The sequence below is a fragment of the Lactuca saligna genome, chromosome 1 (assembly GCF_052625555.1).
Source record: "Lactuca saligna cultivar CGN05327 chromosome 1, ASM5262555v1, whole genome shotgun sequence".
NCBI lineage: Eukaryota > Viridiplantae > Streptophyta > Magnoliopsida > Asterales > Asteraceae > Lactuca > Lactuca saligna.
The window spans coordinates 73,722,675-73,742,937 of NC_136417.1; the positions used below are offsets into that span (position 1 = coordinate 73,722,675).

At 36.4% G+C, this 20,263-nt stretch overlaps 1 protein-coding gene across 4 annotated transcripts; it reads right to left on the reverse strand.

Annotated features, from left to right (window-relative positions):
- Positions 1-368: 368 nt before the first annotated feature.
- Positions 369-18,271, reverse strand: LOC145039984 (disease resistance protein RUN1-like). Of its 4 annotated transcripts, XM_078987986.1 has the most exons (10): positions 17,686-17,788; positions 17,296-17,410; positions 7,095-8,220; positions 6,654-6,971; positions 5,976-6,574; positions 5,536-5,606; positions 1,597-5,053; positions 1,165-1,270; positions 772-862; positions 369-657 (listed from the first exon to the last, which is right to left on the reverse strand). In XM_078987986.1, the coding sequence occupies exons 2-6, from the start codon at positions 17,364-17,366 to the stop codon at positions 5,588-5,590; spliced, it is 2,133 nt and encodes a 710-aa protein (XP_078844112.1). In that variant the 5' UTR covers positions 17,367-17,410; positions 17,686-17,788; the 3' UTR covers positions 369-657; positions 772-862; positions 1,165-1,270; positions 1,597-5,053; positions 5,536-5,587. The 4 variants fall into 4 exon arrangements, with proteins under 4 accessions (XP_078844112.1, XP_078844110.1, XP_078844107.1 ...); XM_078987984.1 differs by lacking the exon at positions 17,296-17,410 and having other exon boundaries at positions 5,536-5,603; positions 17,686-18,271; XM_078987981.1 differs by lacking the exon at positions 17,296-17,410 and having other exon boundaries at positions 4,879-5,053; positions 17,686-18,271.
- Positions 18,272-20,263: the final 1,992 nt, after the last annotated feature.

Here is a 20,263-nt window from a genome sequence, read left to right on the forward strand (position 1 = left end):
TTTAGTCACATATAAGAAATTAAACTGTGACCATAAAATGTTTATATATGTATGTTTTTCTTTTACTATAACTATAATTTATTTTTAGTCACACACTAGAAATTAAAATGTAACCATAAAATACTTATATTCAAAATGTTTATTTGTTTATCATGACCATTGTTTTACATTTAATCACACTTAATAAATTAAACAATATCAGTAAATTGCTTATAGTCACATTAATTTATTTTAGCATGACTATTGCTACTTGTAGTTACACAAAAAAAATTGTGACCATTAAATACTTATAATCACTGTTTTTTTCTTTTATCATTACTATTTTTATTTTTAGTCACATATTTATATTTTAAAATGAAAATATACAATACAATGTAATTGAAACAAATTTTTATTAATAATAATTCAAAATTCTTACATCAAAACAAATCCGAAATTATCAAAAACAAAAAAAGTATAAGCAAACATTAAACCTAAAAAAATAACTTTTATATTGTTTTCTTCATAACATTGCTCCTTAGCTTGCTTTATCCCATGTAGTGTTGCATAACTTATCTTTTCCTTCTAATATTTTTTCATTTTATTCGCTTTAGCTCCTGTGTTCCCATAAGTGCTATATATATATTATAAAAAATAGTGTCCAAAACCAATCAGATCCTGCAATTAATGAAATGGACAGAAACTAAGAGTTTATCATGCAGTTGTTATTAAACTAAATAAGCTTCAATTAATAGAAAACACAAGCATGGGATTATTACAATAGTTTCATACCTTCTTAATCCATTGGGACCTTTGCAAAGAAGGACTTGTGGAGATAATCACGAACATCACCAAGTAATAAACTACTTTGTCAACCTAAAACCTGTGAAGTTTGAAGAGATCATGAGATGGGCAAATGTTTATCAAGGGATGTAGGCAACGTTTTCTATAATCAAAAGAAAAAACAGAAACCATGGCTTAGTATAACCAAAATAAAGGAAATACATGTCAAGCTAGAACCCAAAACCTAAATAACATCACTATTTCATTCAAGACCTTATCCATTTTCATCTAGCTCTAAATACCCTTTTTCAAACCATGCAGAACACATATCAAAGAGATTGTTAAAAATCATATATGATTTGTCGTAGTATTTATATGTTTTTTTTCCTTAAACAAAGTTACCGGTTGTGGCTTCTCAACAGTCAACATCACCAACTCTTCATCTTAAATTCAATGGCTAAGTTCAATTTGAGATCAGAAGAATAACTTGCACCATCTATTCCAATTTCTGCATTTCACACAAAGCAAAACTTTAAATCAGACTTCAAAGAAAATAATAACAATTTAATCAAAAACCTTTCTCTTTTAACCGGAACTTTGTTTGGAAAATATAATAACTTGAGAACTAGAGGTATATTGAGATTTCCTGCCCATTTAGCCATTAGATCAAAGAAAAAATGGTTTTCACACAAATCGTGTACTTTAATAATACCTGAGAAGTTTTTTAAAAACAAAAGAATAAACAACATTTGAACAGAGCAACCGATCCCATGTCATGTTATGGAAGAAAAAACAAAACTGAAGAATAGGGGAGTCGTGGGTTTGCTTGGCTACCTGATGAACAGAGGTGATGTGGTGCCCAAGAACTTCGAAAAAAATACTTTAGCAATCGATTGCTAGTAATCCCAGGTCTTTTGGTTTTCTCACATCCAGATTACTCTTCAACAACACATATAATGGGGTTTGAGTTTGCATTTACAGAAACGGGATGGAAGGGGCACACACAATAAATGATATCTTCAATATCCAGACTTGATTTCCACGGTAAAAAATGTTTTCAAATATGATAGATAGTTAAGAAAGAGTGTGTGTGATAGTGAGCAAACAGTCGGGCGGTGGCCGGCGTGGAAGTAGGGAAGTAGTGTAGCAGCAGATGAACGGATGGGCAAACAAGTGAAACCGGGGACCGCCGTTTTAGGTTTCGTGGTGTTTACGAACATTCTGAGAACCGATAATAGTGATTTATCTCCATTCTCCAGTACAACTCACACAGATTGAGAAGGTGTTGGATTTTTACCATTAACAACGATTCCAACGATTTAAGCAATCCGATGTGAAAATAATGACGATTCCGATTGTAGGAGTCGGCAGGCGGTGACGATTCGAGTAAGTTACCGTGAAGATGACGATAATTTGGACGAGGGTGTTGATCGATAGGGTCGTCAAGACGGAAGAACAGGGAATATGACCAAGAAAGAAAATGAAGAATTTGATGCGTGGGTGTGGGTGCTGAGTAGTGTTAGGGTAAAATGTCCAATGGATTAAAAGCAATGATGAGGCCCATTTCAATTTGCCTTTGGATTTTATTTGCAAAAATATATTTAAGCCTATAAAAATATATTTTACTATAAGTTATTTAATAAAAATCATAATATATATATATATATATATATATATATATAAGCAAGGGATGAGGCCCATTTCAATTTGCCTTTGGATTTTATTTGCAAAAATATATTTAAGCCAATAAAAGTATATTTTACTATAAGTTATTTAATAAAAATCATAATATATATATATATATATATATATAATAACGTGCTCTAGCAAGCACAAAAGAACCGTGCCCCGTGGAGACAGAACGCACGAGGGCTTAGCGCGCTCGACAAGACAGACCCAGCGGAGCTCAACGCCCCTAAGACCAGGGCACCTGCAGAAAGGTTCGCGCCCGCTTAGGGCACAATTCACCTGCCTCTCATGCTGATAAGCCACGACAAGTAACGAAGGAAGACGACCCCAATTGACTTCGTCGTAATACGACATCCCGCAAAGCATAACATAATTATGGGAAGGATAGCCCTACTCAAGCTTGGAGCAGTTCCGTTAACAATGCACAAGATCATAAAATTCAGCACCACTGAAGGGTGAGGCACAGTCCTCGCGACCCCACCAAGGGAACCGCAATGTTTCAAAGTCATGTGATCGGAAGAAATAGCACAATAAAGCAAAAAGGCACGGGTTGAATTAACAAACGGGAAAGAAATCATCCACGAAGAATACCCAGATCAGCCGGTCAACGTCGGCAGCAACCTCCCTGAACCAGTTAGGCGCGCGTTGATCAACCTTTTGAAACAATACAAAACATGTGTTCGCATGCATCGCCACCGACATGGTAGGGGTCGAAAGGGAAGTTATACAGAACAGGCTGATGATCAAGCCGAGCACAAAGGAAGTTAAGCAGAGTAAGAGGGTTCAAGGGGGAGACCGCAATAGAGCTATTAATGCCGAGGTAACCAAGCTAACAAAGGATAAGAAGAAGAGGAACTCTTGAGGGGATTGCTTGAAGAGTGTTTGTTGGTGGTTTGTGAATGATAAGAAGAAGAGGAACTCTTGAGGGGATTGCTTGAACTTTAGGATCCACGATCATCTCCATATTTGCAAGCTTTTTGAGGTAAAAAGATTACATCTTCATGCTCTTATATGTTATATCTAGTTCAAGGAGCATTTTGTGCACTTTTTGAGTCCTTTGTGTTAAATGAGAGCTTTTGATCTACTCTAGAGGCAATGGGTGTTAGATTTTAGCTCCATCAATCCATATGCTCATAAAATGTCAACTTTATGGAGTATTTGGACCCATGCATGTATTAATACATTTGTTAAGCACTTTTTGAGCTATTAAGCCCCATTAAGCCATGTATGTATGTGATGTTGTGAACTTTACGTGATAAGTCACCTTTAGGGATCAACCATGTGAGTTTGGAGGAAAAGCATACCGAGTAGAGTAGTTGTGTGTGGTATTCGAGTATGCCGAGTATACCAAGGGGTACACGGGGCGTACTCCCTTCAGCCATGAAACCCTAAATAATGATCTTTGACCCTATTTAAATATGAGCCTTTTGGTTTCATTTCGGGTTTGGGCTATCGTTCAGGACTGGATTGGTTAGGACTTTGTCGAGAAAGTTGTGGACAAGTGTGCAACGCCTGTACGATCAGGGCTAGTCAATTTAGTATATGTTACAAGGATTCTGTACATAAAAAGAACGCCAAAATCTGAGTTATAACGAAGAAGTTATGACCTGTCGAAGTTTCGTGACAGAACCGGCACGACGTTGAAGAATGTAAAAAGTGAATTTACGTTAGAGCGATATTTAGCCTTAGCGATCTAAACGAAAGTCGTAGAGTTCGTTAAACCATGAGCGTGCATAAAAAGAACGTCTAAATCTGACTTCGTATGTGATTTATGTATGTTATTATGTGGTAGTGGTAGGGATGAAATATACCTCGTGTCCAGTTGAAATAGACTAGAGGGTAGGTCGGGCACCCAGATATGCCCGATAACATAGGTTGGGCACCCAGATATGTCCGACAGGGTAGGTCGAGCACCCATATATGCTCGGCAGGGTAGGTCAGACACCCAGATATGCCCGACAGGGTATGTCGATCACCCATATATGCTCGACGATATGTTTGCTTTGTATGTGGTATGTTAGGGGAACTCACTAAGCTTTATGATTACGGTTTTCAGTTTGTGTTTCAAGTACTACAATTTATAACTTACTCTGATTTGAAACAATACTCATACACTTATTTTGTTAAACTTGTATGGATAATGTTTGGAGCACTGTTTTTATTTGATTAAAAATGAAATTTTATGGTCCTATTTTTGGGACGTTACATCGTGGTCCTATTTTTGGGACGTTACCAGCTAATTGTCATTTAGTTAATGGGCAGTCAACCACACGTCCACAAACTAATATGGCTCGTCACTTGTTGGTTCTCCAGCTGGTGCTAAGTCATCAATGCTCTAAAATACTCAAGTCACATGTAAAGGTTGTTGCTAATCCCGACTAGTAAAACGGATATACCCAAGGGATTCTACCCTTAGACAAGGCTTACATTGTAGAAGTCCATCATGTTTACTCCAATAAGTGTGAACTCGTAACGAGACCCCACATGCCTCTGCCAAGGTGGGAGGGATGCCCATGGAATTTGACTGGGGAAGCCAGAGGTGGGTAGACAGGTAGTGGAGGAATGTGGACGCCAGAACAAAGACCCACTTGCATTGACGTCACTGATTGATTGAAATTAAACCAATATGAGAGTTAGTTGTGAAAAGTGATTAGAGGTCCATCCTTAATTTATTTATTTATTTAGAATAGAAAAATATTATGTACTTTTACCTTTTCTGACAACTTAACTAATATTAAAATACAGTTATTTGGGAAGTAGTTTTTCAAAATACCATAACTTTGAAAAAGCCTATGAACATAATCGTTTTATGTATATTCCGTAAGAATGATAGTTTCCTTTTATCAAAGAAGTCTATGTAATGACAAGACCTGACAAATAAATTCCCTTTTGTATTCTATTTCTTAATGTAATTTTCATTATAGTTCTCATTTCCAAGCAATCCTTGCGAGGTTATAGATCTTATTTTTGTTACATCCTAGCTAGACCAATATCAAGAACTTTGATGATAACATAGCTGGTTGTGTGTGCATGTTCTTCATTTGATGATCAAAAAGGTCTGGTGTGTAAAAAATAAAAATATACCTCACGTGAATGACAAGCATGTCGCCTGTCAGACTTCCTTTTGCATGAAGCTCTACAAAACACTTGCTCTTCTGATCATGAAAACAGATAAAAAGTAATACATTATTTTACTACAATCACATAGATCCACTTGAACAAAGTAGTTGTAGCTATCTTAGTGAGTTGGGTTTTAATTTCTATATGATCTGACATGCTTATGTGATCCAGCATATCAAAAAGCCTTATCTGTTGATCCAGCAAATCCACTCGTTTATAAGTGGATTAATACTTGGATCGATCCATTTAAAAGTTAGAAGTAGTTTTTATATTTTATAAAATTAAACTTTTATGGTGGAGGTCAATAAAGTCAATAAATTCTTGGCTCACATGATACTAGATAACAAGTAAAACAGAGAACACATAGAGAACATGTCAAAATGTTTGATGAGAATGATACATGCCTTTTATAGGTGGTGCCACCTGCAATGTCGCTGCGAAGTATTTCAAGCCTAGGAAGGTTTCTCACACAATCAGGCAGGAAAACGATAGGATTGCCATCTAAATATAATTCCTCCAACATGGATAAGCAACTTAAGTCCATGGGAATAGATTCTGTTGACAAATTATTATTTTTAAGTGACAGCCTTACTAAAGATCCCGGTAAAGAAATTGTAAAATCAGTTGGTATAGGCTTCATAACAGTGATGCCAGTGTGGTTAGGCTTGAGCTTTTCTGGATAATCCGTATCCCTAATCTCAAGCCTAGATTGGCCGAGATTACATCCATCTAGGAATAGTTCTTCAACCTTTTTTAACATGCCTATTGTTTGTGGAAGTTTATCAAGCTTGTTGCAATAACTGAGATCGACGAAGAGAAGTTCATCACATTGCTCGATTGATTCACAAACCTCAAGCAAACCACTACAGTTTGTAGCTATTAACCTCTCAAGTGATGGTAGTCCATCAAAGCCACAGATACTATGAAGCTCTTTACAGAAACTTAAATTAAGAATCTTTAGTGATCCAAGCAATATTTTGTCTTTTGAGCACGATCCATTCAACTGCAAAATGGAGATAAGATAGAATAGTAGAAATTCATCAAGTCAATATGGATGAATACTTGATGGAGAGATAAGTTACCTTTTGCCTCTTCAAGGGTCGTTCTTTATAACATATGCCAAATGATTTAATTTTGCTATCTGACATGTCAAGAGCAACCAAATTCTGCATTGGTAGGTCTGAAGGTATAGACTTTAAAGGAAACCCATGCATACACAACCATCTTAATTCTTCTGGAAAGTTCTCGTAAGACCCATTGAATTTCACATAATTCAGTTGTAGTAGCATTAAACTATCCATAGTACTCAATGCATCTAGTTCCAACTCAAAAGTTTTACGTAACCTTTTATTCTTAAGCATTCTCGTATCAAGGGTGAGTCCTCGAGTATTTTCTGTACCCTGACAAGAAAAGTGGATGTAGAAAAAGTTTATGAATGTTATCAACATATATATATATATATATATATATATATATATATATATATATATATATATATATATATAGTATACATGGTCTCTTACCTTTTTTTGCTTCAACACTCTGGATGAATCCTCATGACACCACAATCGACTTTGCTCTGATGGCTTGTCAAGTGATTCTTCACGTACGATGAATCTTCCCATCTCTTGAAGCAACTGATGCATCACCAATTTGTTATTCCATCCAATACTAAGAAGGCATCTGTCAATGAGATTCGTGATTCCAGAACTTGTCTTTATATCACAAGCCTTTAATATTGTGTCGCAAAAATCTCTATCCATTCCAACAAAAAAACAAGCAATATGCTTGAACAATTCCTTATCATTTCTAGATGGCAAAGAGTCATAGCTCATCTTCAATACATCCATTATACGGGAATCGTTTTCTTTCCCTAGCCCTTCTATGCGCTCTTCCCAATAAGCTGCATCTCGTTTATGTAAAGACTTGCCCAAAACTTCAAGAGTTAATGGATGTCCTCTACAATACTTCATAAACTTCTCCGAAACAATTTCATAGCCTGGCTTGGGATCCTTCGACTTAAGTGCATGAAAACACAAAAGTTGTAGTGAATGAGCCTTATCTAAGCCTTGAAGCCAGTGCTCTGCATGCCTGGGAACAACTTCCTTTTTGAATAATGCACAACTCTTTGTTAGCCATGCGTTCCTTGATGTTATTATTATCTTGCTTTGGGGATGAAAACCTTTGTTTCCAAGTAATGCATCCAACTGGTCGAGACTATTGATATCATCAAGAACTAGAAACACCTTTTTCTTGGCTAATACATTTTCTATCTTTGAGGTGTATACAGAAACATCATAAACTTGGATCGGGCTTCTTTTTGAAATGTCATCACAGAGCTGCTTAGTTAGATCAAGCAACCCGTTATATTTTCCAGCACATCTCCTACCGATATCTTCAATATAGCTTCTAGTGTCAAATTCACGAAAATGTAACCCATAGACATATTTGGCTAAAGATGTCTTTCCGATCCCGCCCATACCCAAAATAGTGAGTATGTCTCCTGTGTTTGAAGATCCATCTCGCAACCATGAAGTGACAAAGTCAATGGACTCTTCCATCCCAATAAGTGGCTGAGCACTCCGTGCAGGTACATGTAATTTACGGTAGATGTCCTCGACAATTTCTGCAATGAACTTCGTCTCCCGCCTGAAATTTTGAGTTTAATTAGTAAGTGCTACAAAACACTATACGCAAAACTAACAAACTAGATTGGGGATTTAATTTATCAAAAGGTCCAAATAGAAAATGTATCATTAGATTTTTCTCATCAAAGCTATATCATATTTGCACTTCTAACAATGTAAGGGTCGGATTTAAAGAGAATGGGGGGATGCCCCCAATTAATGAGGTATAAATTTCTACATGGAATAAATTAAAAATCTTATCAACTTTTTTTGTACGTGTGGCCCTCAACCATGTTAAAAGGCAGTGTTGCAATGTCTTCATCATTTAGGCTAAGGGCATGTTTGATTTCGTTTTGTGTTGGTCAGTCGTTTTTGTTTAACTCGGTCTGGTCAGTGTGTTTGATTTGGGTAGCAAAATATCCGACTCAGTCACATTCCTCCCGTCGTCGCATCCCTTCGACGACGCCAACGCCCAACTCACCAGCCTCCCCGTCGTCTTCCTTAGGAACCTCCTTTTTTTGTTCCTTCTCTGAATAGATGCAGAAACATCATTGTGTGTCTTGTTCCGCCAAGAAATACCTCAACATGACTTCTTTTTATTAAATTCTTCTTGATTTTGATTTTTTTTTTCCTGCCATTAACCCAATTTAATTGTTCCAACTACAAGAATCTATATACATAAATTTGTTCCTACTCGGCTACTCTAAATATATTTGGCTGATTTTATTTGTTTGGTTAATTTGGCTGATTGGTGTAAAAGCTACATGAAGTATTAAACATTGTTCATTTGTGTTAGGGATATTAGAAAAGAACTTGATTTTGTTTTGGTTGATTTGTTGAAAATAACAGTACTTGAAAACTAATTGGTTTTGTCCAAGACATGACAAAAAAGAGACCATGAGTTAGTTGGAAGTTGGAATGTGTGGACAAAACTTTTCTTGAAGCATGCATATGCAAAATAACAACTACCGGTTGGGAGGGTAGTGGCTTAAAAGGAAGCTCACAGAAAGTAGTAGCCGAGAAAATAAAAAACGATTATAATTTTATTGTTGACCAAAAACAAATGAAAAATCAATATAACTAATTCAAAGGGTTGCATATTAATTAGTTTAAAAATTGACTAATTGGAATATTCCATAACCATTAAAGGATAAAATGAATTTCGAAATCTCCATTCCACATGGGATGGGATATAAAACCTGGAAAGGGATTTAAGGCTATAAATAGGGTGCTAAGGGTTCACACCTTGGCTTGATATTTTCGCCAACTTCTGCCTTTTCTCTCTGTGGGACGAATTTCTTAACCTTCCAAGGGTTTGGAGAAGTTTGACCCTCTCTTTCCTAGTTTTCTTTTGGTTCTTTCTTTCGAGTCTTAGGTGTGATTCCATTAGAGGGATTCTACTTTGGGTCCTCTCATCCAAGCAACATGGTGGGATCAAGAAGGTTCAAGAAGATCAAGGTTAAGATACACAAGAGGTATTCCATTCTTTATTTTGTTCAAACCTAGATCTTAGGGTTCATGTACATTTAGGTAAATCTTTTATTGTTTTTGCTACCTTAATATAATGTATTAATGCATATAAAACCCAACACAATAGTCTAGTCACTCATTAGTGACCGTGGAAGATTACATGGCAAACACTTTTCCCAGAATGAACCAAGTTTAAATCTTATCTAAGACACATTAGAGTTGGCCTACATGTAGGGGTGCAACATGTTTCTAAACGGGTCATTTAGCTCGATCGTCAAAGGTGATCTCATCCTCTCCCATAAACTAGAAATACGGGAAAAGTCGTTATAATCGGTGGACAAACTGTATTACTATGAATTCTTATTAACAAAACAATTTGAAAGCTTATAATTCGTAAATATAATTTGCAAAACTTTTGTCTCCTTTTATTTTTAATCAAGTATTAAAATTATCCCTTTGTACCGTAAATATAAAATATAACCAAAACGAAAAATAATCAAAATTTCTACATCTACTCACTAGCTATTAGTATTTTTATTATGTTTGTAATGAAAATTAAATAAATAATGTTGTGTTTATTACTAGGATGCAATAGAACTACTTATTTTTTTATTATACTTCATACATATATAAGTTGGATTTTTTATAAGTTTAAATAAGTTTATGAAGTTATGAAAGATAAATAAGAAATAAACAAAACTAATATGCCAACATACAAAGTTAACAAAGTGTGTGCGATTGTGGAAATATAAAAAGACACGGGTTCGAATGGGTTTCCATTTGGATTTATAAAAAAAAATATTAGGATAAGGCAAATACCATAAAAGTTCCAAGTTTTTCACGCGTAGTTGGGAAAAGCCCTAACATTTTTTTATGGTTGGCCCTGGCCACAACTTTTATGCAGAGGTATCATTTTAGCCTACTCAACCAGTTTCATAGAGTTATATAGTTAACTATGTCACCTTTCTTGCAAAACTAGTCCTAAAATTGGGTTTAAAGTCCAAATTTTGTCCCTGTAGTTTGCAAAAAATTACACATGTCCAAAACTCGGTTTAATGTTTTTAAACTTCTTTGTTTTCATTTATTTTTTATTGTTTTTTCAAAACTAAACCTGGTTTTATTTTATTTAATTTTTTTGTTTTTTTTTCATATTTTTTTACGTTTTGTTTTTCATCAATTTGATAACTTCTTTTGACCTTTTTTCAAAAAGTGTAAAGTGTATGAATATATTAGACTACATTTCATTTTTGATGTTTGAGTTTTTCTTGTTTTCTATTTTTTTTTTAATTTGGGTAATTTATGGTTTTTCTATCTTTTTTATTTTTTTATTTTGATTCAATGTGTAATATTTACGATTTATAATTATTAAAATAGGAAAACTAGCTAAACTTATTAAATTGTAACTTGCAAATTAAATCATATTTCTATATATGATATTAATAATTTAAATTCAAGATAATATTTTTCAATCTGATAGTAAAGTAGAATAAAGAATAAAATAAATAATAAGAGTCAGACTCTATCAAAATACATTGTACAATATTTTAAATTGATTTTTTTCATTTACTTGAATCAAAATAAATAAAAAAAATATTAGAAAAATCATATATAACTAAAATTAAAAAAATATAGAAAAAAAAGTTATCAAATTGATGAAAAATAAGAAAAAAACAAAAAAGTAAAAAAAATACAAAAAATAAAAAATAAAATACCGAAAAATATAAAACCAAGTTTTGTTTTGACTTAAAAATAAAAATAAATAAAAATAAAAAAGTTAAAAAAACATAAAATCGAGTTTTAGACATGTGTAAGTAATTTTTTGCAAACTACAATGATCAAATTTGGACTTTAAACCCAATTTTATGACTGATTTTGCAAAAAAGATAACAAAGTTAACCATGAAACTGGTTGAATGAGCTAGAGTGATAACTCTGTGTAAAAGTTGTGGCCAGAGCCAACCAAAAAAATGTAAAGGCTTTTCCCAACTATTAGGTTATTAATCCCGACATCAATGCTTGTTTCGTCACTCTTGTGCCAAAAGTGAACGAACTGCTCAATCTTATGGATTATAGACCTATCTCATCGGGTGGTCAACAAAATCATTTCTAAGTTATTTGCTAAAAGATTAAATATGTGGTGACCACGGTGGTATGCAAGGAGCAATCGGCCTATGTTAATGATCATAACATATTGGATGGTCCATTGGTGGTTAACGAGGTCATCACATGGTCTAAGAAACAAAGAAAAAAATTGCTCATTTTTAAGGTGAACTTTAACAAGGCCTTTGATTCACTTGATTGGAGTTTTTTTGTACGACGTAGTGAACCAAATGGGTTTCGGTCAACAAAAGTTTCGGGCGATTTTGGTTACAAAAAAAGTTCCGGTTCTAGTGAACGGACCACCAATTGAACAATTCTCCTTGGAAAGAGGGCTGCAATAACAAGGGGATCTTTTCTCTTCATTCTTATTTATTTTAGCGATGGAAGGATTTAACTGTAAATCTATGAATCTTGATGAACTTATTGATATGAGGAGCCCTCTATATATACAGCAGGAATAGGAGAGATTACATGGATATACAAAGAGATATTCTAGGAAATTGCTAATCACAATCAATTTACAATAAATACAAATATATATGGAGATATGTTCTACTAATAGTCCCCCGCAGTTGAAACTATAGCTGGTCGGATGGAGAGACTAGATCGAAAGCGAGTGAAAAGTTGACGAGGTAATCCCTTTGTGAAGATATCAGCATATTGGTAATCTGCCGGAACATGGAGAACTTGAAGAGAACCCATGCGAACTTTTTCTCGGACAAAGTGAATATCAATTTCAACATGTTTTATGCGTTGGTGTTGAACGGGGTTTTGTGTGAGATAAACGGCTGAGAGATTGTCACAATAAATAATTGTGGCTTGTTGGCTTGGCGTACTGGAAGGTGTAACTCGAGAAGCAAGTTTCGTAGCCAAGTTGTTTCAGCTGCAGTGTTTCCAACCCCTTTGTATTCTGCCTCAGCACTAAAACGAGAGATTGTGGGTTGACGTTTAGATGACCAAGAGACCAGGTTATCACCGAGGAAGACACAGTAGCCAGAAGTGGAGCGTCGGGAATCCGGGCACCCTCCCCAATCTGCATCAGAATACGCAGTAAGTTTGGCAGATTTAGAAGGAGTGATGTGTAGACCGTGGTTGCTGGTTCCTTTGAGATACCGCAGAATGCGTTTGAGAAAATTGAAGTGTGGTTCACGTGGATTATGCATGAAGAGACACACTTGTTGGACATCATATGCGATATCTGGTCGTGTGAAAGTGAGATATTGGAGAGCACCAGCTAAGCTGCGGTAGAGAGAGGGGTCGGACATTGGTTGGCAAGCAGTGAGGCTAAGCTTGGAGCCCGTGTCGGCAGGAGTGATACTTGGTTTGCAGTTTTTCATGTTGGCACGTGTTAAGATGTCGTTGATGTATTGAGCTTGAGAGAGAAAGAGACCACCATTTTGATGTTGAACTTGGATGCCGAGGAAGTGATGAAGTTGGCCGAGGTCAGTCATAGTGAATTCTTTAGACAATAGGCCAATGAAACGCCGAAGAAGGGATTTACTTGAGGCAGTGAGGACGATGTCATCTACATACAGTAAAAGATATGCCATTTGGTGTCCATGCTTGTAGACAAAAAGGGAGCTGTCACTGGTGGTGCTTTTAAATCCACATGTTTGGATGAATGTTGCAAATATTTGGTACCAAGCTCGTGGGCCTGTTTAAGACCGTATAATGATTTCCGTAAGCGGCAAACCTGTGTTGGGTTTTTGGTATTGACAAACCCGGGGGGCTGGAACATATAGATAGTTTCATTTAAGTCCCCATGCAGGAATGCATTCTTTACATCTAGCTGGTGAATAGGCCAAGATCGTGACACAGCAAGGCTAAGAACTGTTCGTATCGTGGTGGGTTTTACCACAGGACTAAAGGTCTCAGCACAGTCGACGCCTACTTGTTGGCTTTTCCCATTGATGACTAGGTGTGCTTTGTATCTTTCAAGAGTCCCATCGGCATGAAACGTGTGCCGAAATAGCCACATACAGCGTATAACATGAGCATCATTTGTCGAGGCACTAGATCCCATGTGTGATTGTCTATTAAAGCCTTGTATTCGTTGGTAATAGCTGAGTGCCAGTTAGGATCAGATATTGCGATTTTATAGGATTTGGGTAGGGGCGAAATAGGTGGGTCAGTGGAAGTGGTGTGAAGGTTGAATGGGGTTTTAGGTTTTGTGATTCCGGCTTTGGAGCGTGTGGTCATGGTGTGGGTGGAGGTAGGAGGAGAGGGTTTGATGGGGGATGTGGTGGCCGTCTGGAATATATGATGGGGAAGGATGTGGCGTTTGTTGTGGATGGAGATATGGGATTTACTGGGGTTGTTTCAGGAGAATGATTTTCGTTTGGTTGAGTGGTTGTTGGATCTTCAGTGTCGGGGCTGGGGTTGGGGTCGTGTGAAGGTGAATAGGTATGTTGAGTAGGGGATTGAGGAGTTTGATATATAATGGGTGGGGGATCGGTGTCTAGGAAGGAATAATTAGGTTGCGGGTTTGGAGTAGAGAAAGGGAATGATGTTTCATCAAATGTGACGTGACGAGAAAGGAGGATCTTGCCGGTGGATAAGTCAAGGCATCGATAACCCCGATAGTTGGTCGGGTATCCGAGGAACACACAGGCGGTGGATTTTGGGAAGAGTTTATGTGGGCGGGTGGCAGTGAGGTTGGGGTAGCATGCACAGCCAAAGACCCGTAGGTGGTCATATGTAGGGTGTTTTTGGTAGAGTGCGGAAGTTGGAGTGTGGAAGTTGAGTAGTTTGGTGGGTAAGATGTTGTGAAGGTAGGTAGCTATATGGAGGGCGTCAACCCAAAATGTAGGTGGGAGGGAAGCATGGTTAAGAAGAGTGAGCATGAGTTCGTTGATAAGACGAATCATGCGTTCAACTTTCCCATTTTGTTGGGAGGTGTGTGGGCAAGAGAAGCGAATATGAAGGCCGGTGGTTGAGGTGAATTGGTTGAAGTGGTGGTTGTCAAATTCGCCTCCTTTGTCACATTGGAAAGTTTTTATATGTTTGTGGAATTGTGTTTTGGATGAATTTGTGAAAGTGTTTGAATTTGTCATAGGTTTCAGATTTAAATTTTAAAGGAAAGACCCATGTATAGTGTGTGGTCATCAATAATTAGAAGATAATATTTACAGCCACTTTTGCTTGGTAAGGGAGAGGTCCATAAGTCAGCATGGATGAGATCAAATGGTTGAAGTGTGGTTGATGTGGAGTCAGTGAATGGGAGTCTTTTGTGTTTGGCTAGTTGACATGAGTTACATACAAATGAATGATCAAGTTTATTGCAAGAAATAATTTTATTAGAACTAAGGAAGTCCATTACATAATGGCCCGGATGTCCGAGTCTATTATGCCAAAACAAGGAATTAGAGTAAACAAAAAATGATAAATTTGTTGGAGCATTGATTGGGTAAAGATCCCCGGAGCTATTGTGCCTCAGCATTAGTTTCCCACTCTTGTAGTCCTTCACAGATAAACCATAAGGGTCAAATTCGACAGATACGAGATTATCTCAGGTGAATTTACGAACGGAAACGAGGTTTTTAATTATATCGGGTGTGTGTAAAATGTCTTTAAGGTGGATAGGTTTAGTGGGGTAGGGTAAGGTCGAATGACCTGATCCTAATACCGGCACTCGATTTCCATTCCCAACAAAAACAGATTTAATAGATGACACAGAAGGGGTAGAAATTTTACCTGCATCGGCAGTAAGGTGAGTGGTGGCACCTGTATCCATGTACCACTGATTGTTATTTGGCTCCAAGGTCATGGTGTTAAAAGCCGCTCCAAGTTCTGTTGGTTCAAGAGGATTGATATCAGTAAGATGAGCCTGCTGTGCATTGCTAGTCTAGTTATTGGGTTGGCGATTTTGTAGGCTGTTCCATGGAGAAGCCCATCCGGGCATAGTTGGATAAGGACAAGGAAGTGTAGTCCACCAGGGGCAGCAGCCCAATAAGGTATTTGTGAGGGATTGGGCCATTGAGATCTGGGTGGATTAGGTTAAGATCCACGCCGATTAGAAGAAGAGGCGTGTCGTTGATTTGAGGTTGGGTTGCCAGGTCAATGAGTAGAAGGACATCGCTGTGGTTGTCGGCGATTTGGGGCAGAAGTATCACGCCGATTGGGATAATTGGGAGGGGGATTTAAAGGCTCGTGGGTGACAGCAGTAGCGACATCGGCAGGGGATAGAGAATCTCGAGCATGTTGACGTTGGTGCTCAAGCTGGAGCATAGAGCACGCAGTCTCCCATGGGGGCAGAGTTTGATTGACATACGCACCGACCGGGTCGTATTCAGTGGGAAGGCCTCGAACAAGCTGAAGTACGAGGCGTTTTTCATTAACTGGACAATCAACATCGTTGAGTTGATCAGCGAGTTCTTTCAATCTTCGACAAGAATCTTCAAGAGAGGGCATCACACGAAGAGTCAAGTTGTTGAATTCGTGTTCAAGAGCAGCAGCCCTACAAACTTTGTTATTGAGAAAAATATTTTGTATTCTGGTCCAAGCTTCGTAAGCTGTTGAATCCGGTTCAAGAACACGGGTGAGGAGATCGTCTGAGAGTGTCCCGTAGATCCATTGAAGAATAATGGCGTCAATCTCAGACCAAGACTCATAGTCTTTATCTGTTTTGGCTGGGGGTGTGGTTCCATCAATGTGGGAGAGGACCTTGTATCCACGAGCATGAAGTTTGAAAAGCTTAACCCAAGAGGAGTAGGTTACCTTCTTTCCATCCAGGATTCTAACTTTGTTTTGAATGTTTGCAACAGTGTAAACGGGATGGATGATTTTGGTGGTGTTAGGATCGGTTTTGTCACCCATAGGGAAAGGGTAGTGACTTGTAGGGAGAGAAGGGTGGAGACTACACAGCTGTAGCTGTTGCAGAAGGTTAAGAAACGGTACTTGCCTCTTAGCTCTGATACCATGTAAATCTATGAATCTTGATGATCTTATTGATATGAGGAGCCCTCTATATATACAGCAGGAATAGGAGAGATTACAGGGATATACAAAGAGATATTCTAGGAAATTGCTAATCACAATCAATTTACAATAAATACAAATATATATATGGAGATATGTTCTACTAATATTAACATGCCAATGTCTAAAGCTTTGGAAAATGGTCTTTATCATGGGGTGGGATTGCCTGATATATATAGGGCGTATGGTTTCACTTTTTCAATATGCCGATGATCTCATCTTCTTAGGGGAGTGGTTGAAGGATAATACTACGAATCTAATGAGAATCTTGAGATGTTTCCACCTTGCTTCGGGTCTCAAGGTACATGTGAGGAAGAACACAGAAAAGAAACTGGGAAGAAAACAGGAAGAATAAAAGAGGAATAGGGGACAGTTTTTCCGGGAAAAATTGCTTGTTCACCAAGCTTTACTAATAAACAGGAATGGAAAACCCAAATCAAACACCTCTAATTAACCCCTTATATATACTAAAGGAACTAGACTCATAAACTAACTCAAAAAACCTTTAAAAGGAAAGAATTCCCAAAATAACCCTGGTACAAAATACACACCTTTTTAGGAGTGTTCTACTGGGTGGGAGGTTAGCGCGAAGATCCATTCCTGGTGGTTGTGTGTCCCTCATTCAGCGGACTCCTCGGAAGACTGATGCTGGGGTTGTGCAAAGTTCTGAATTTTTGTTTAATGAAGTAAAACTCCTGGATTTTTATGGGTTTAAATGTAGATCTAAACATGATAGGGTTTTTTTTTGAGTCCCGGAGTTTGAATAAGTTTGTAATGCTTTGATCACTTGTTTCCCTTTTCCTAGCAAATGGCTAGTGGATATAAAATTTTTTGCCACTAGCACAGAACCTATTTTTTTGGTGCGATTGGGTTTATGACTTTTCATGTATTAATTAAGCAAATTCGAATTACTGTGGAAATATGGGCGAAAAAGTGTTTACCTTCCTTTTGCGTGCATCCCTTTTAAATTAGCAACTTCAGTAAGTGCTTTAATCCATCGGTCAATCTTTTGAGCCAACTGACGTTTTTTAGATGCATTTTTTTCTGCCTCCATCTTCTCTTTGTGCTCAGCCATTGAAAGTGCAAAGTTACTTTCTTGCTTCCTAATATCGCTGGGCTCAACATGAAAAAAAATGGGGATAACAATTTGGTTGGATGTCATACGTTGCTCAAGGATGAGTACCAATTCATCAAGGCACCATGATGAATTCGCATAATTCTTGGACAAAATGATAATAGAAGCTCTAGATTCTTTAATGGCACTCTCCAATTCCGGTTTGAGATCTCCTCCGGCTTCAATTTCATCATCATCCAAAAAGGTAGAGATATTGGCATCCAGGAGGGCTTTATGGAGATGATCTGTGAAATTGTTACGAGTATCAACACCTCGAAAACTTAAAAATACGTCATGTTTATGACGATTAGTAGATGAAGGAGATGAAGATCCTTCTGCAAATTTAGAGAGAACAGTCATTGCAAGTTATGGTAAGGTACGACTAGTTTGAGACTAGATTTACAATCAAAATAAGAGCAAGCAGTGTTTTTCTACTCGAAGGAAAGTCAAGTCAACGACTACTTTTCATGAAAGATACCTTTTGTCGAAATTTCTTGGAAACTTATCAGAAATTGAAAAAGCTGATTGAAATGGGTCCAGTACATCAATCAACTAAATGTAAAACTTTTGTAATTATCAAATCTTATTATTTTATAATAAATTAGAGAAATAGTCCTACTAAATTCATTTTTTTACCCAAATGTTTTAACATGATTTTATCCACATAAATAAACTTCCTTTTGCGATGCATGAACTATATTATCATTTTTATAAGTAAGAAAACCCTAAATAAAACGCAACATATTATTTTTCGGTGTTTAAAAAAACCATTATGTTATTTTTGTTTACGATCAAACCATTTTATTTGTAGATCATGCATGTAATAATGTTTTGTAAACGACAAACTTTTGAAAACCGATATGCAAGCATTCACTACAAACTAAATGATATTTAGTGTATATTTTTTTGTGCCACTATATGATGCATGCAGTGGCACATTCTAAATGTTATTATAAAAATTAATGGTTTTAATTACATTTAATTTTTTATACCACTAAAAGTCATGTTTATTAGTGGCGTAATAATTTATAGCGACACTATATGTTTTTTTCTTTTTAATTTAATTACTTTTTTTTATGACATTGAAGCTATTGAGCTATTATTTTTGTTTCCATCGTTTTCCCACCGGTTACTTTTCATTTTCATGTTCCCTCCTTACAATTTCAGTAAGTTAGGGCAGAAGAGGCACAATGCCCTCATAACTTGTATTGCTCTGATTTTGGAACTCGTAATGCTCTAAACTCCATCTATGCTCTAACGTCCATCATTGCTCCGCCAAGATGCTCATGTCGTTGTTGTCGGTTATTCCTCGTCATCTTTGCCCACCTGTGTCCCATATGTTTTTTAATTACGTAATCCATCACCATCACGCCAATTCTTCAATTTTGTTGTAATTTCATCATGTTTAGAATTTTGGTTGAATTTTGTTTATTTGTCGCTTCTAGTTTGCTACATGAACAATCAAGTTTAGCATTAAATTTGTGGGAATGAGTCAATATATCCATTTCCATTAATAAAGATATAATCAAACACTTCAATGGTGTGTGGTGATTCATTACAAGTTGCTAGTATTTAATCATACATAAATCTTAGATTGAATCATAAAATTCAGATTTTACTCCCAAGCTAGGGTTTGTGACTCTATAGAGTTCATTAATCCAAAACAACCAATAAAATGGAGATTTGATCTTAGATTAATGAACTAGTGAGTAGATAAAGATAGAAAATTAAATTAAACTACTCATTTTAAACAAAATTATTCGAATTCATTTTGGAAACCAAACCCTAGATCGGCTCAATAACTTAAAAGAGAGATTTATATCTCATAAAACATCAATGATCTTTTACAAGCTTCAACTCTTCAATCTCCTTCCAAATCACATATTGATCTTCACAATCTTCAAACATAGTCATTCAAACCCTTCTCATTCCTATCACTTAATCTAAATCTATCTTTTCTCTTTGAGGAGCTAATGAAAGCTTATTTCTAAACTTTGGGGTTTTGGCAACTTAAACCCTCATAAAGCTTATTTCTTCGAATTAACCATTAATTTGACAAACCTTTTATTTTAACTTTACAAAACTATGAACAAAGTCTCTTGTTATAATTATTTTTCATTTTAGTCCATTGATTAAGTTAAGACTCGACATTACAAGTTGGCTAATTGGTCACTTCTAGCCCCTACCTCCAAAAATTATTATTTAAAGTCCTAATAATATTTAATAATTATCAACCTTCTTAACGTTTTTAATAAATATTATCTAATAATTATAAACACTTCTAATATTATATATATTTAAAAATAAAATGCTAAAATTACCTAAAAATATTACATTATAAATAAACTTCGTACTCTAAAACACTATTGTACAACTTCTTCACTAACTAGGGTTCAAATTCCCCA

Coding starts and splice junctions, on each gene's coding strand:
- LOC145039984 (XM_078987981.1), bottom strand. CDS start 18,218: ATGACTGTTCTCTCTAAATTTGCAGAAGGATCTTCATCTCCTTCATCT. Junction 6,972..7,094: donor GAGTGTTGAAGCAAAAAAAG/GTAAGAGACCAT, acceptor TTTTCTTGTCAG/GGTACAGAAAATACTCGAGG. Junction 6,575..6,653: donor GACCCTTGAAGAGGCAAAAG/GTAACTTATCTC, acceptor TCCATTTTGCAG/TTGAATGGATCGTGCTCAAA.